The sequence below is a fragment of the Bison bison genome, unplaced genomic scaffold (assembly GCF_000754665.1).
Source record: "Bison bison bison isolate TAMUID 2011002044 unplaced genomic scaffold, Bison_UMD1.0 scf7180017864263, whole genome shotgun sequence".
NCBI classification, from domain to species: domain Eukaryota; kingdom Metazoa; phylum Chordata; class Mammalia; order Artiodactyla; family Bovidae; genus Bison; species Bison bison.
In genome coordinates, this window is record NW_011494835.1 from 7,692,014 (window position 1) to 7,706,667 (window position 14,654).

Genomic DNA, 14,654 nt, shown 5'->3' on the forward strand with positions numbered 1-14,654 from the left:
CAGCTGGGAATTAAATCACTGCAAACGATGGGTCCGTTTATCACAGCACAGAACTCCATCAGGGAAGAATCAGTACAAACTCCAGGTCACATAGTATTCAGTAATTACATACATGGAATTTAAAATGTATACGTATATACTTCCACACATACATAATAATAAAAAAAATCGGGAGCAACGTATGTCGCAGAAGTCTCAAGGATTCTCTTCTCCAGCACTCACCTGGAAAGCAGCTGGCGGTGCTGGCCCAGCGGTGGCAGTGACAGAAGCAACTAGAAGCAGGTTTAAGTAAAAGTGCTCAAAGGGCAAGGAAGAAAAACGGGTGCAGAGATCTGTGGGTGGGGCGGGGGGGAGGGGAGTTGAGAAATGCTTCCTTTATTCTTCTTGACCTTTTCAGACCCAAGACAAGTTCTTGAAGACACATGTCAGATGTTGTAGTCCTTCCTTATCGATAGTCAAAACAAAACAAGTAATAAAAAATTTTCCTCTTCCATTCTGTACTCTCAATAAAACGCGGAGTACAGCCAGAAAGTATAACTGAGATGTGCCGTCTTGGGGGAAATTAAAACTGGGACATGAAGTGAGGCTGCGCGCTATCAAGCCGCCGGGTTAGGATCTCACAGCCAGTGTCCGTGACCAGCAGAGTGTGCTCGAACTGGGCAGACCGCTTCCCGTCTCTTGTCACCGCCGTCCAGCCATCCGGCCAGGTTTCATCCTGCCATCCACCTTAAACGAACAAACACCATCTCTTAATTCTACCACTCAGTCCTTTTTCTAAGTACACTCTAGGGAAGTGTACTTGCCCGTGCCCCTCTATCCTTGGGTAGCTCAAAAAACTAATCTTACAATTCATTATTAAGATTCCTGTGTACACATCATCTGTTTAAGCTAAAGCCTTTCCAACTTCATTTTGGTCTTTAGTTCAATGAAGCAATATGTTTAAATTTTACAACTTCACGTTTTGTATACTTCTCAACTACTGAATGAAGATGCTGTTTCCAAAATAAAGGCACTCAGCTTCCTTTTTGTAAATGTACTGATTACCACTCATCCCAGGATTGCATTAAAGAATTTAGCTCTCTCCTGATATAACTTTGGCATCTGACTAAACCATAGCCAGTGTATATTGTGAAGGAAATAAGATAACTTTTTATACTTTTATGATAACATTTAATTCCTGTGTAACTTTTAAATGGCAGGCACATAAATGGTGAGAACAGATTATACTGTGAAATTTTTGTAGGCCACACCCCTGTAACCAGAAAGAGGGCAAAGAGAAAGAAACAGGAGTTTAGCAAGAGAATTTAAAAATTATGATGACGCAGAATGGGTTAGAAAGGAAATAACAGTGAAAGAAGCTGGGAGACGAAGGAAAATGAGAGGAGAAAATGGGCGTGAGATGTAAGGCAGGGAAGACAGCAGCGGAATTACAAGGTTCTACAATTCCAGACACTACTAAAAAAGCATACAGAGATGTTCCTGTCTCCAAATTAGATGTTAAAAAATAATAGTAATATTCTTTATTTTGAATACTCTTTACCAAACATTAGATCTTACTGCCTCAGACAAATCCCAGAGTATAAAGTAGTGAGGTAACCTACTTCTGCAGCATTAAATCCCAGTCTAAGAAGAAAATATGAGGCAGCATAAAGAAAGTTAACTCATGCTTTGTCAACCATCTAACGATGAGTGAATAGATAGTTTTCAATGTAATGAATGATCTTTTCACAAATGGATTTAAGACATTAATACTTCTTTAATTTTACTGTTATCTACTAAAACAGATTCTTTACTAAATGTCAAGTCAAATATATTTGACTACTGTTCTGAGAAAATTCCTCTTCGAATTAAGACACTTTCCACTATGGAGCTGAGACTTAGCCCAGCTTAGTTACACTGAAGTATATCTGGTATAATTTGATGATTACCTGAACCAGCTCAACACAATGTTATTTGCTTACTCCAGGAAACACCTCTTGGAAGTGAAGAAGTGAAGTCGCTCAGTCATGTCTGACTGTTTGCAACCCCCATGGACTGTACCCTACCAGGTTCCTCCGTCCATGGGATTTTCCAGGCAAGAATACTGGAGTGGATTGCCATTTCCTTCTCCAGGAGACTTTCCTGACCCAGGAACTGAACCTGGGTCTCCCAAATTGTAGGCAGACGATTCCAAAATACATTTTCCTCTCCTTGTCCTTGCCTTTCTCTGCCATCATACTTACTTATCTTGCAACTGCTTATGCGGGGTCATCATTCTTCTGGGGAGTGACAAAAACAGTATCTTACACTTGTACAGCCCTTTAAAGGTACTCTGCGTTCATACAAACCATCTCACTTAATTCTTACCACAGCCCCGGGCATTCAGATAAAAGATAAAGGTTGTAACTTGCGTCTTACAGAAAAGGAAACTAAGGATCAGGTTAAGAAGGCAGCCTCTAAAACAACCTCCAATGCTTCCCTTCAGTGTGGACTGGGTTTAGTGACTCACTTCTAAGGAAGAAAACCTGGTAGAAGTGATGGGGTATCTATCACTCTCAAGATTAGGTTATAAAAAAGACTGGAAGGATCCTGAGGGGACTCCATTAACACAGGGGACAGGACGCAAGAGCCCTACGACTGCTGCATCCCTCTGCATCCCCTAATCTCAACAGACAACTGGTGAAGGAGGCCCCGGTTATTACTCCAACAGCCTCAGTGAGAGCGCGAATCGTGACACAGATCACGGCTGTCATGCGCCTGTCACAGCGACCAACGACTGCAGGGACATAAAACTGCCAGTGCAAAGCATGTCTGGGCTGGGCTTTCTCCACAGCAGTTGTCTGATGGCAGCACCTGATGACCAAAGTGCAGACCCTGAAGAGGCAGGACAGCTCATGACTTCAGAGTCCCACAAGTTCTGCTACATAACTAGCTAAGGGACTCTGGGCAAGTTATTGAACACTTAACCTCTTCAAAAATCAGTTTGTTCTCATGGATAATGGGGACAGCACCTCTACCTCATAGGTTGTGGAGAATTAAATAACTGTGTTTGCCTCAAAAAAAAAGGCTCTAATTTCCTTTTCTCCCCTCTTTCTCACCCACACCAAGACACGCAACAGTTTCCACACGGCCTTGATTGATGGAGGCAACTAATTATTACAATACACCCTTTGACAGAAGCTTTATGAAAAGGGACCAGGACTCAAGTACTTCAGCATCTACTCACAGCAGACGAATTACCATGGAGAAAGTACCGCTTTCTTGCCAACCATTACAATTTTCGGTTCTCTACATGATACTGAATCGAGTTCGAGAGGGGGGGAGTGGAAATGAAGCAAAATCGAGCAGACTACTAATCTGATCATGAGTAACCAAACGTAAATAAAAATTCAATTACAGAATGTTACGGCATCCCTTTTTCCTCACCTTCACAAATCATTGGCTCAATTGTAAATACATGACCAGCCTTCATCACTCCAACTGCTTTATTTTCTGAAATTAAAAAAAAAAAAAAATCTCAGAACACAGCAAAAAACCTACAGCATATTGTTAAACACTTCCCTGGAAAAAGTACACAACTTACATTCCCATGAGTGATTCTTATATTAATGAATTTCTCCTCTCCTGACTCCCCTTTCTTAAAGCAGATCATTCAGCAAACAGGGGGGCTCTGAAAACCTCCTACTCTGGGGCAGATATTGTCCTAGGCATACTTCATTTTGCTTGTTTTCTCTAGGAAAATACAGAGATGCCCTAGACTGGATTTCAGATGTAGTTAGCACTCTGTGAAAGCAAAAGTACCTCCATTTATGTTATAGCAGGGTTAGAATAGCAATTATATAACCAACGAAGTTCCATACTTATCCAAGTACCACAGTATAAAGGAGAACAAGATATTTCAGACTATGCCAGAAGTTGCGCATCTCCTGGCTGGGACAGGAGTGGGTATGGATATGGGGGTGGAGGTAGGGCACAGCCCACGGAAACAACTGTACCATTTTTAGAAAGTTTTGTAAACTGTCTTATCTTGGAAAGGGAAAAAAAGCCCCTGCGCACTAACCTACTTTTTTTTTTAATGCTGGCAGGATTATTCCTTTTTTTACTGGAAACAAAATTTCCATTTCTCCCTCCTATTTTGTCCAAATTTGCCAATATATATTTTTAAGGATCATCATGAGAAACTCAACTGTTAGTGTCCAGATTTGCCATCTCCCCAAAAAGGCCAAAAATTTGAAAGAGGTATAGGTCTTTTTAGACAATCTCAAAAATGGAGAATAGGTTAACTTTCAGAATAAAAATCAAGAGCTGGTAAGAGCATCAGTGAACGGATGGCTGCACTTTCTCTGCCTGACCACCAGGTGGCGAGAGCTCAGCTTTCAGGCTTTCTTGATAAGACCGCTGTGCTTCCAGATGGTGACCCATGTATCCACTGGATGGATTCAACAGGCTGATTCTATTTAACAGCTCTGCCTAGGTTTGTTCTAACTTCACCCTCTTGTTTACATTCCTGCACATCTTTCCTCGTGAACAGCAATCATGCTGCTTTCCACTATCTTAGGTATTGCCAAAATAAACAACCTACAGATTCCAAATCAGGAGTTTCGAAAATATTATAAAAATCTGAGGGGCAAAAATAATTTTGACTTTTTATCTCTAATTTCATGAACTTTCCCTCCAAATGGCATGCAACTTACTACATATATAGACTTGGTCATATGCCCTTGGGGATATCAAAAGAGTCAGTGCAGTATCACAGAAATAAAAATGGCTAAAGGAATCGAGAACTGTACTGGCGGATACAGCAGCACCTGGGTGCATGAGGCTAAACACTTGGAAAGTGGCAAGTCAGAATGTACATGTAAAACATATGCCGATTTCAAAGACAAAAAAAGCATGGACTATATCTCAATGATAGTTTTACACTGATTAAATGTTGAAATGCTAATATTTTTAATGTAACAGATTAAATAAAATGTAAAATTAACTGTTTCTTACTTTTGAATATGACAACTAGAAGTTTTAGTATTACATGAAAGTGAAAAAGAAAATGAAGTCGCTCAGTTGTGTCCAACTCTCCGACCCCAGGGACTGTAGCCCACCAGGCTCCTCCGTCCGCACTGTAGGCAGACACTTTACCGTCTGGGCTACCACAGAAGTCCTTAGTATTACATATGTGCCTCACATAATTCCACTGGTCAGTGCTAATGAAGAGAATCCAAGTTCCACTCCTGTTCCTGCCACTGATTCACTGTTCAAGAAGTTACAATTCCCAGCTCACTTTGGCTCATGGTTTCAGTTTCTCAACACAGCTCATTCAACAAAAACACACCCTCCGAGTATCTACACCATAGCAGATAATACGGCTGAGTACTTCTACAAAAACATGCACCTACTCTACTGTCTGCCTCACAGCATTACCGTGATCTAAATTCTCAAGGTAGGCAGTATCACCTTTACTTCCAAACCATGATGATAAGGAAGCACATAAGCGCTCATCTTAACAAAGACCTCTTTTATACAGGACGTGGAGGGAAGTTACACAATTTCCTGGTTTCACACTCAGTTGCTTAGGAATACAGAGTTATAAGTTAAAGAAGGGATCATTTACATTCAAAAGCCTCTGCTGTACAAAGACTCCAATAGCTTCCTTTAATGCTTCCCTAAAGAGACCACAACATATTTTATTTTAACCCATTTAACACTTGACTTTTCATAAATACAGCAAAGTGGATAAAATGAAGTATACATGGGTCCTTGTCTCTTTTTTCAGAATTGTTTATTTCTAATTAAGCAGCTTAACATGAAACTCAAGAGGCATATCTTGTATACCAGCGGGGCCGTACCGTGCTGACACTATCATCACCGTAGCGCCTTCTCCCATAAATTTTATTTCCTTCAAAAAATCTCTCTTCATGACACATACCCACTGCTACACCTAAAACAGACAACTAGTAAGAATCTACCACACAGCACAGGGGACTCTACTCAACACTCTGTAATGACCTGCATGGGAAAAGAATCTTAAAAATGAGTGGATATATGTGTATGTATAACTGATTCACTTTACTGTTTTTTGGGGGGCTCAACAGTAAAGAATCTGCCTGCCAAGCAGGAGATGCCAGTTTGATCTCCTGGAGAAGGAGATGGCAACCCACCCCAGTATTCTTGCCTAGGAAATCCCATGGACAGAGGAGCCTGGCAGGCTACAGTCCATGGGGTTGCAAAAGAGTCAGACACAACTTAGCGACTAAGCAACATTAACTGAGTCACTTTGCTGTACACCTGGAACTAGCACAACACTATAAATCTACTATATTCCAATAAAAATTAATATAAATAAATAAAGCCTCTCTTTATACAATCCATACCTAAATGTGAGTGCTATCTCTGCAAGTAAGGGTGCTTTTCTCATTCTCTCCCTTGCCCACACTTTTTCCACACGCAAAACACATGCATGCACACGTGTGGCACACAGCAGTGTCATCAGAATAGCTACTTCCACTCTGTTAAAGGGAACGCACAATAGGTGACCAAGGGCTGAGCAGGAAGGAACAAAGTCGGCTACTTATTATCTATTGCTAGCTTTTACTTTGTGCACAATTCCAGCTGAAATAAAAAGGACCCTGTGGTCTGCTAATAAATGCTTATTGATTTATGTCAAATGCTGTGCTTAATTGACTTCTCTAGCTTCTCCTGTTGAGAGGTTTCTCACTCATTTCCCCTTCTTGTGGCAACTACTGATATCTTGGATTTTACCAGCTCACATCTGGATTTATGGAAACAACTGTGCATTAGGCTGACAAGCCCGCTGGCTCATACCTGCAATACATCCCAGACATCACTGGTAAATTTATCTTCTCAAAATAACAATTTCACCTTGCTATTCTCCTGCCAAAAAATCTTCTGCAATTCCTTAAAAATGAAGTCAGATATCTTCCATCTGGCACTGCCCACTTCTAGCTCACACATAACTCTCAGCCTAAGCTTATCTTGTCTCTGTTCAGTCTGTCTCAACTTGAAGCATCTATTCATGTTTCCCCACCGTTGCCTGGAAAATCCCATGGACAGAGGAGCCTGGTGGGCTGCAGTCCATGGGGTTGCTAAGAGTCAGGCACGACTGAGAGACTTCCCTTTCACTTTTCACTTTCATGCATTGGAGAAGGAAATGGCAACCCACTCCAGTGTTCTTGCCTGGAGAATCCGAGGGACGGGGGAGCCTGGTGAGCTGCCGTCTATGGGGTCGCACAGAGTCGGACACGACTGAAGCGACTTAGCAGCAGCAGCACCATGTGGAATGCTCTTTCTCATCTTCTCCAGCAAACCAAAATCTCATTCTTTATTTCTCCCACAAGACTCAGCGCCAAACTGCTTACATCCTTACTAGGCAGCAAGGGAAAGGCTGACTCTAGAAAGGCAGACAGAACCCAGGTACCAATCCTACCCCTGACATTTATTCACTAGTTTGTGTGGACTTAAATAAATCAGTTCCCTAAGCACAGACTCTGCTTGTTAAAAAGAGAGCTAAGAAATTATTCATAGAGTTGTGATGCACAAACGAGATAACATAAATCATCACCATCCTCATTCTAAGAGTTAACTTTAAGTGCTTTCCAAGCAAGATCTCATTTAATTCTAGTAACAGTTCTAGAGTAGGTACCATTCCCTGATATTGTATGTATGAGCAAACCTAAGCCCAAGAAGGTACATCAAAGTCTCTACATAGCAGTGACTCCTCTATATTTATTAAATTCCTTATGTTACCTAATGTGGATAGCTTTCATTTCCAGCACTAAATAACAAACTTACTCCCGTGTGTCTTATCTCTTCAAGAGAAAAGGTTCTGTAAGACTAATTATCCAACACTTCCTTGTTAATCTATCAGACAGCACTCAATTTCAGGAAAGGATACTTTGTCTATTCTCCTCTATTTATACCAACAAAGAACACAGTATCTGACATATATTAAGAACTCAAATCAAACTCAGCAGAATCAGTTTCATCTAAGGAGTCAGAATATATGTGGCAGGCAGTGTTGGCCGTTCACCAAAATTACTATTTTCCTTTTCTTCCAAAGTACTCAGCTAGATCACATTTCCCTACCTCCCTTGCAGTTAGTGTAGCCATATGACTGAATTCCTGCCAATGAAAAGTAAATGTAAGTGACTTGTGCCAAGTCCATGTTGGCCCACTAAAACCTCCCAAGCATACCCCTCCATGCTTCTCCCCTCCCCCCCAGTATCTTTAAGATCAGAAAGGGAACCCCCAAAGTGACCCTGAAAGCTATGTGTTGAAAGTGACAAGCGCCTGCATCAAAGAATAACTGTTCCACGCACCCCCAACAGTAACCACACACTCAGGATCTGGACTACTGTGAGCAAGGTATGTGCAGAGTATACACATTTTGGGGAGCTATTTATAACAGCTAATAGATTATTCTAATAGATACAAAACTGTGGGTCCTGTTAAATGTTTGGGGAAAAAATATCTGCTAAATAAACAGTTAGCCAATACAAACTCTTTGGACAGTACTTACTGGCATAGTGGGGTACATTGGGGGCTGTATGAAAAAGCTTGTGAATTCCATGCCCACAGTAACTTCGAACAACTGAAAATCCATTTGCTTGTGCATGCTTCTGGATAATGTTTCCCAGTTCTCTGTATCGAACACCAGGCTTTACTGAAAGGAAAAGAGAAGACTCGTGGCAAAGGGAAAGAGTAACTGATAATTACTAAGCAATCACTATCTATGCCAGGAACCATTCTGAAGGTTTTACACGCCTACACGTAAGACTTTCAAGATGAGGAAATCGAAGCTCAGAGAGGTTAGACTGCCAGGAAACGATGAAGCTGAGAGTCAAGCTAGCAGCACCTGGTTCCTCCTTTGCTGCAGAAGAGGAGGGGCTGTGCAGCAGTCAGGGGCTGGGAGCGGCACCACTTGCTCTCTGAACAAACAAAGAGACTGGAAAACACACTTCTCTTCCTCACCTTCTCTAAGGTCAGTGGGCTTTCCATTAAAGCGAGCAGGAGAGATAAGAGAATAAAGAGCATCAGGAGAAAAAGGAACATTCATAAGGAAACTGACTTGTCTTTGGTTTCAGTCTGGTCGACTTTTCAAAGAATTGCTTCCCCTGGGCATCTTTATACCCATATAAGTGGTTCTCAAATTGTTCATTTGCCTCTCAAGAAAATCTTGGGAGTAGGATGTAGAAAGGTACTTCTCACTATATACTTCCTGCCCTGTTTATTTTTTATGACTTTTACCATTGTTTAAACAAAAACCAGAAGAAGTGGTTCTTATTGCTGCTATGGCTCTCCTAGCACTGGGACCCCAGGATTTGGGCTCTGCCGGATTCGTGGGGGGTCCAGCCACAGTACTGGGGGTCCCCTCCTCCCTACAGTCTCTTTCTCTGCCAGCTTATTTCCAACCTGAGGTTCAGACACACCATATCCTCTCCAGCCAATCACATTTCTGGGCAAATGGCTTAAGGAATCATTTTCATAACATTTACTTGCTCTTAACCGTATGGACCAGCTTGGTTGTTTTTTTATTGGGAGGTAAGGCAGGGGAGATTAATGATTTCTGAGGAACATGCTGACTTGCATAATGATTTTCTTGCATTCCCACCCAAGCCTTCTTACCAGCCCCAGTCAGCAGGGAGGAAAGCAAAATTTTAACCCATGCTGCACATACAATAAAGGAAATACCTGTTCAACAATAATGATGCAGTGTGAGAATGGAGACTTCTCCCTAATTCTCAAGCCAGAGGCAATTCTGGTCCCAGGGGTACACTTCATAGAATCTGGAGACATTTTTTTGGCTGTCACAACCTAGAGACCAGGCATGCTACTATGCATCCTGTGGTACACAGGACAGGCCCCCACGACACAGCATCATCAGACTCAAAATGCCGCAAACGTGCAGGCTGAGGAGCCCTATTCTGGAAAGCTAATTTCACAGTTGGTCCAACTCTCCACAACTCTGAACCAGGGTGGGCAGTCAAATTATCAGAAAACAACAGGCAGGAATGATCCATACACAGGAGTTAATAGCACTTTCCAGAGATTAGGCAACTTCTACTCTTGGTTGTCTACTGTTCTAAAGATTTTAGTTCCTTAGCAAGTTTCATTCCTATGACTTTGTAAAACAACATTCCAGCCATCTGGTTATTTTGATCAACTCATAGAGAAGCAAAAGAGATATAAATATTAAACTCTAAAAATTATTTAAACCTAAAGCTTCCAAAATAAGATACTAAATATTAAAGTTCTCATCTCACAATACCACCGTGAATATCAAAGTTTTCAAGTATAATCAACAGTGAATTAAAAGGAAAGGAAAATCTCACATACTGATATATAAAAATAATCACATGCTTTCACTTTTCATTCCTCTGATTTTATTAAATTAGTAAAAATTATACCATCTCCTTTATTTGCCTAAGAACGCTGTCCTGTCCTATACAGTGTAGATGATACATCAGATCTATTTAATGGTGGGGCAGGGCTGGATAATACACTGACCAGTAATGCTCAAACGCTGTGAATTCCACCTCAAGAGTTGTTGGCCCTCAAACTGTCCTTCTAATAGTCTGTTTACATTTGCAACAAGCCTTTCTTTCTCTTTCCTCACAAGATATTGCATAAATTTTTAAAAACCATGGATAAACTGTTTGTATGAACAAAGACAGACACAGTCTGAGAAAAGTCCCACAGAAATACACCTCACCAAAGACATTATTCACTGTAATAGCAAGACACCTGGAAAATACCAAAATCCAGGAGGGGAAAAGTTGTAGACGTTTTTATACTGTGGAATAAAACATAAAGCAATGAAAAGGATAGGTAGATCTACGCATGCAGGCATGTACATGTTCTAATATGGAAAGATCTCTAAGCTATTATTAGTTGAAAAAGTACTAAATTACATAATACTACAATATTATGATTCCATTTAACCTAACTAAACACATACATGTGTAATAATGTACTATGGAGAAAAAAAAAACCTAAATGTTAAAAATGGACACCTCTAGAAAAGAGACATTTAAAAAAAGGAAAGGCAAGTATAAAGGAAAATCACTCATGTTTTCCTCTCATAATCTGATGCAGTCTTATAGTTTTTTATAATAAGAGAACAGAACACTTATGAAAGAATTAAAAAGTAGGAGAAAAGTTACAGTCTGGAACTATCAATACATTCTTCCCCATTTATCAGTAAATGAAAAGGAAGATAAACCATAGAAGAGACAAAGGAATAAGCAATAATTCAGTCCATCTTCATCAAGGGATTCTCAAGTCATCTTTAAACCTACTGCTGCCAAACCCAAAGCTAACTCAGGTCGGGCAGAAGCACAGCTGGAAGGGACCAGGCATGCATGGTGCAATGACAGGTCACTCGAGCCCCACACTACTCAGCAGCTTCAGCGAGTGCCCAGCCCTGAGGCTCACCTGCGTCAATGGCTTGCATCAGGCACTCATACGTGGTCTGAACCAGTTTCCGAGCTCCCTCATCCACGTCTCCAACAAAAAATGTTTCATTCAGGTCCCCATGATAACCATTCCGATAAAGAGTGATGTCCACTGCAAAAGAATGTGCAAACATAAAGACCACATTTGTTTTTATCTCAAAATTCAAATTCTGCTGACACGACAGAATCAAGCAGGTTAATGAAAAAAGTAACTTCTAAGCAACACCAATGAATAAATAACTTAACACCCAATAGATATTTCTTGTCTATAATGCACCTAAATTCAGTGTAGAGGACAGGTCTGTGGTCACATAGCACAAGCCAGACGGGCTTCAAAGCTCTTAGAACAGCGATTAAATCGTTTATGGCAAAAGAATAATGTATCCCCCCGGATACATTCCAGCAAGATCAATAACCCAAGTTAATAACATTAAACAAAGGACTCTGCCACACTGTGACATCAAACAGAAAATACTGCTTTCTCTCATTATCTTTAACAAGTTTTTCCTCATCCTAGTCAATCAATAAACAGAAACAATTACACTATTCTACAGTTATTTTTCAAAAACTCATTTGCCTTTCACTTATTTGTGACTATTCATACTTCTCTTTGTCTTCATGTTTAAAAATACAGATTACCACTACACCACTAAGCCACACTAAGCTAAATGTATCCTCGAGAGCACACTGAATTAGTATTTTTAAACCATAAATCTTCAATCAAGTTATAATATCACAGTATAGATGTATTGGCTCTAGCACAACACACACATTCCTGAAAAACCTCATAATATATGCATGCAAAAAAAAAAAATTGAGCTTATATGTAAATTAGCATTGGGCAGACCTCTCAAAACCTAGGGAGTTTTATAAACTGATACTCCAACTGTAGCAAAAACAATTCATATAAAAACAGTGTCAGTCAAGTCTCCACTACCATTCACAGCCAGCATCACAGTTTGTCCATTCTCTGTAGCCTTTAACACTTGGGCTCATGCTTCCTTGTTTAATACATAGATTCTTAAAGGTATCTGATTATTAAAGAAACCAAGTTCATCACTATTAAAAATATCATTGAGGGGAGTCTAACTCATCAATTTATTTTTTAATTACAGAGGGAACCATCTTGGCAGCTTCTTTCTCTGCACTCGCAGTTTCCCAAAATAGCTGAACACAGTGGTCCCTAAAGCCACTTTCGAAACTTAACATCAAGGACAGTACTTCTGCAGAATTTTGAGCCTTTTTTCTTAAGGTCTTCGCATATTACTATCCTCTTCACATATTACATATTCTCTTTATCTGTAATAGTGGACTAAAAGGAGTAAGAAAACAATCCCACTTGAATCAATTATTAGTTCCACATTTCACTGACACTCTTCATTTACCAGTCACATATTAAAGCTCTGCATTAAAGAACTTGTAACAAACACATTATACTAGAAGTGTCTTGAAAGCAGTTAACTGAAAACCACAAAATAGGTTTCCAGAGATTTTAAATTTAAGTTTTAAATATGAAAAAAATAAGTTAAAGACAAGTGAAGAAGATGCAAGTCACTATCAGACTCCCAAAATCTTGTTTCTTAGTTCACAGCAACAAAAGCCACACATTTCTTACCATTAACAATATCACCTTCTTGCAAAGGCCGTCTGTCTGGAATTCCATGGCAAATCACTTCATTCACTGAAGTACAACAAGACTTCGGGAAATTATAATAATTCAGGGGTGAAGGATAGCAATTTCTTGCAATGCATGCCTATAATAAATTAAAAATAAAGTAATTTGGAATGTGCAAAAGAAAAAGCTAGTATGCATGCAATTAATCAGATTTTAAAATCTGAAAAATGTGGAAAAACCTGTTGTACAGATGTTCCTAATGAAAAACCTATTTAATATTTTACTTTAGAAATAATACTAGATACTACTTTTAGTATCAAACAGTAGGGTTTCTAACAGTCAGCAAACCAGTTTACCAATAATTGCAAAAGAAAAGCAAATTCACGCATTACAAATATTTACAAACATATACAAATGTCACTATATGAAGATTTATTTTAGAATTACCAACTCCTTATGAAAAATATATTAAATATTAATGTGCACAGTTAATTTTAATGCTTATATAAATGCCTCTATCCCTATGACCAAAAAAATAAATACGACTCCAGTACTCTTGCCTGGAAAATCCCATGGATGGAGGAGCCTGGTGGGCTGCAGTCCATGGGGTCGCTAAGAGTCGGACATGACTGAGCGACTTCACTTTCACTTTTCACTTTCATGCATTGGAGAAGGAAATGGCAACCCACTCCAGTGTTCTTGCCTGGAGAATCCCAGGGACGGAGGGGCCAGGTGGCTGCTGTCTATGGGGTCGAACAGAGTCGGACACTGCTGAAGTGACTTAGCAGCAGCAGTAATAATTAAGAACCTGCCAATCTGCCTGCAACATGGGAGACCAGGGTTCAATTCCTGATTCAGGAAGATCCCATGGACAAGGGAATGGCTACCTACTCCAGGATTCTTGCCTGGAAAATTCCATGGATAGAGAATTCCATGTGTACTGGAATTCCTGGTGTACTACAGTCCATGGGGTCGCAAAGAGTCAGACATGACAGAGCAACAATACTTTCACTTTCAAAGTATTTCCAGAGACGTTCATATAGAACATTCATACGAACATTCATGTAGGAACAACAAAGCAATCACTAAGAAAATGATCTAGTTCTCCATAAACAAGTCTTATGTTACTTGGATGTTTTTATACAGTGGTAGTCACAGCGTACATGATTTCTCTTTCCATACTGCCAGTCTTCAGACTAGTAATTTTTAAACAGCTGCCTAAAATACAGTTTGTGAAATGTACTATAATTTTATTGGTAATTCTACTATTACTTAAAATTTAGTTTTCTCAACTACAAATATTATAACCAATAACTATTATGCCTATCATTTTTCCTTTAACAATCTGCTTCTGTAATTCTCACAGCAGTCCACATAGTAGTTAAGAACACACAGAAGCAGACTGCATTGACTAAAAATGCCAGCTCCGTTACTTTTCAGTTGAATAACCCTGGGCAACTTCACCTCTCTCTGCCTCAGTTTCCTAATCTATAAAATAGAGATGAGAGTAGTGCCTACCTCAGAGTTGTTGGGAGATGAGATGAGTTGGTAAAATAAGCACATAAGAGTCCCTGGCCTACAGGAAGCATTCA

At 39.9% G+C, this 14,654-nt stretch overlaps 1 protein-coding gene across 1 annotated transcript in view; it reads right to left on the reverse strand.

Annotated features, from left to right (window-relative positions):
* Positions 1 to 6: 6 nt before the first annotated feature.
* Positions 7 to 14,654, reverse strand: part of METAP1 (methionyl aminopeptidase 1) — a 50,358-nt gene continuing 35,710 nt past the window's right edge. The window contains exons 8-12 of the mRNA XM_010848349.1: positions 13,063 to 13,201; positions 11,428 to 11,559; positions 8,513 to 8,656; positions 3,406 to 3,471; positions 7 to 726 (exon numbers count right to left, since the gene is read on the reverse strand). Of these exons, the coding sequence (XP_010846651.1) occupies positions 563 to 726; positions 3,406 to 3,471; positions 8,513 to 8,656; positions 11,428 to 11,559; positions 13,063 to 13,201 (645 nt within the window). The 3' untranslated portion in view covers positions 7 to 562. The remainder of the gene's footprint in view (positions 727 to 3,405; positions 3,472 to 8,512; positions 8,657 to 11,427; positions 11,560 to 13,062; positions 13,202 to 14,654) is intronic.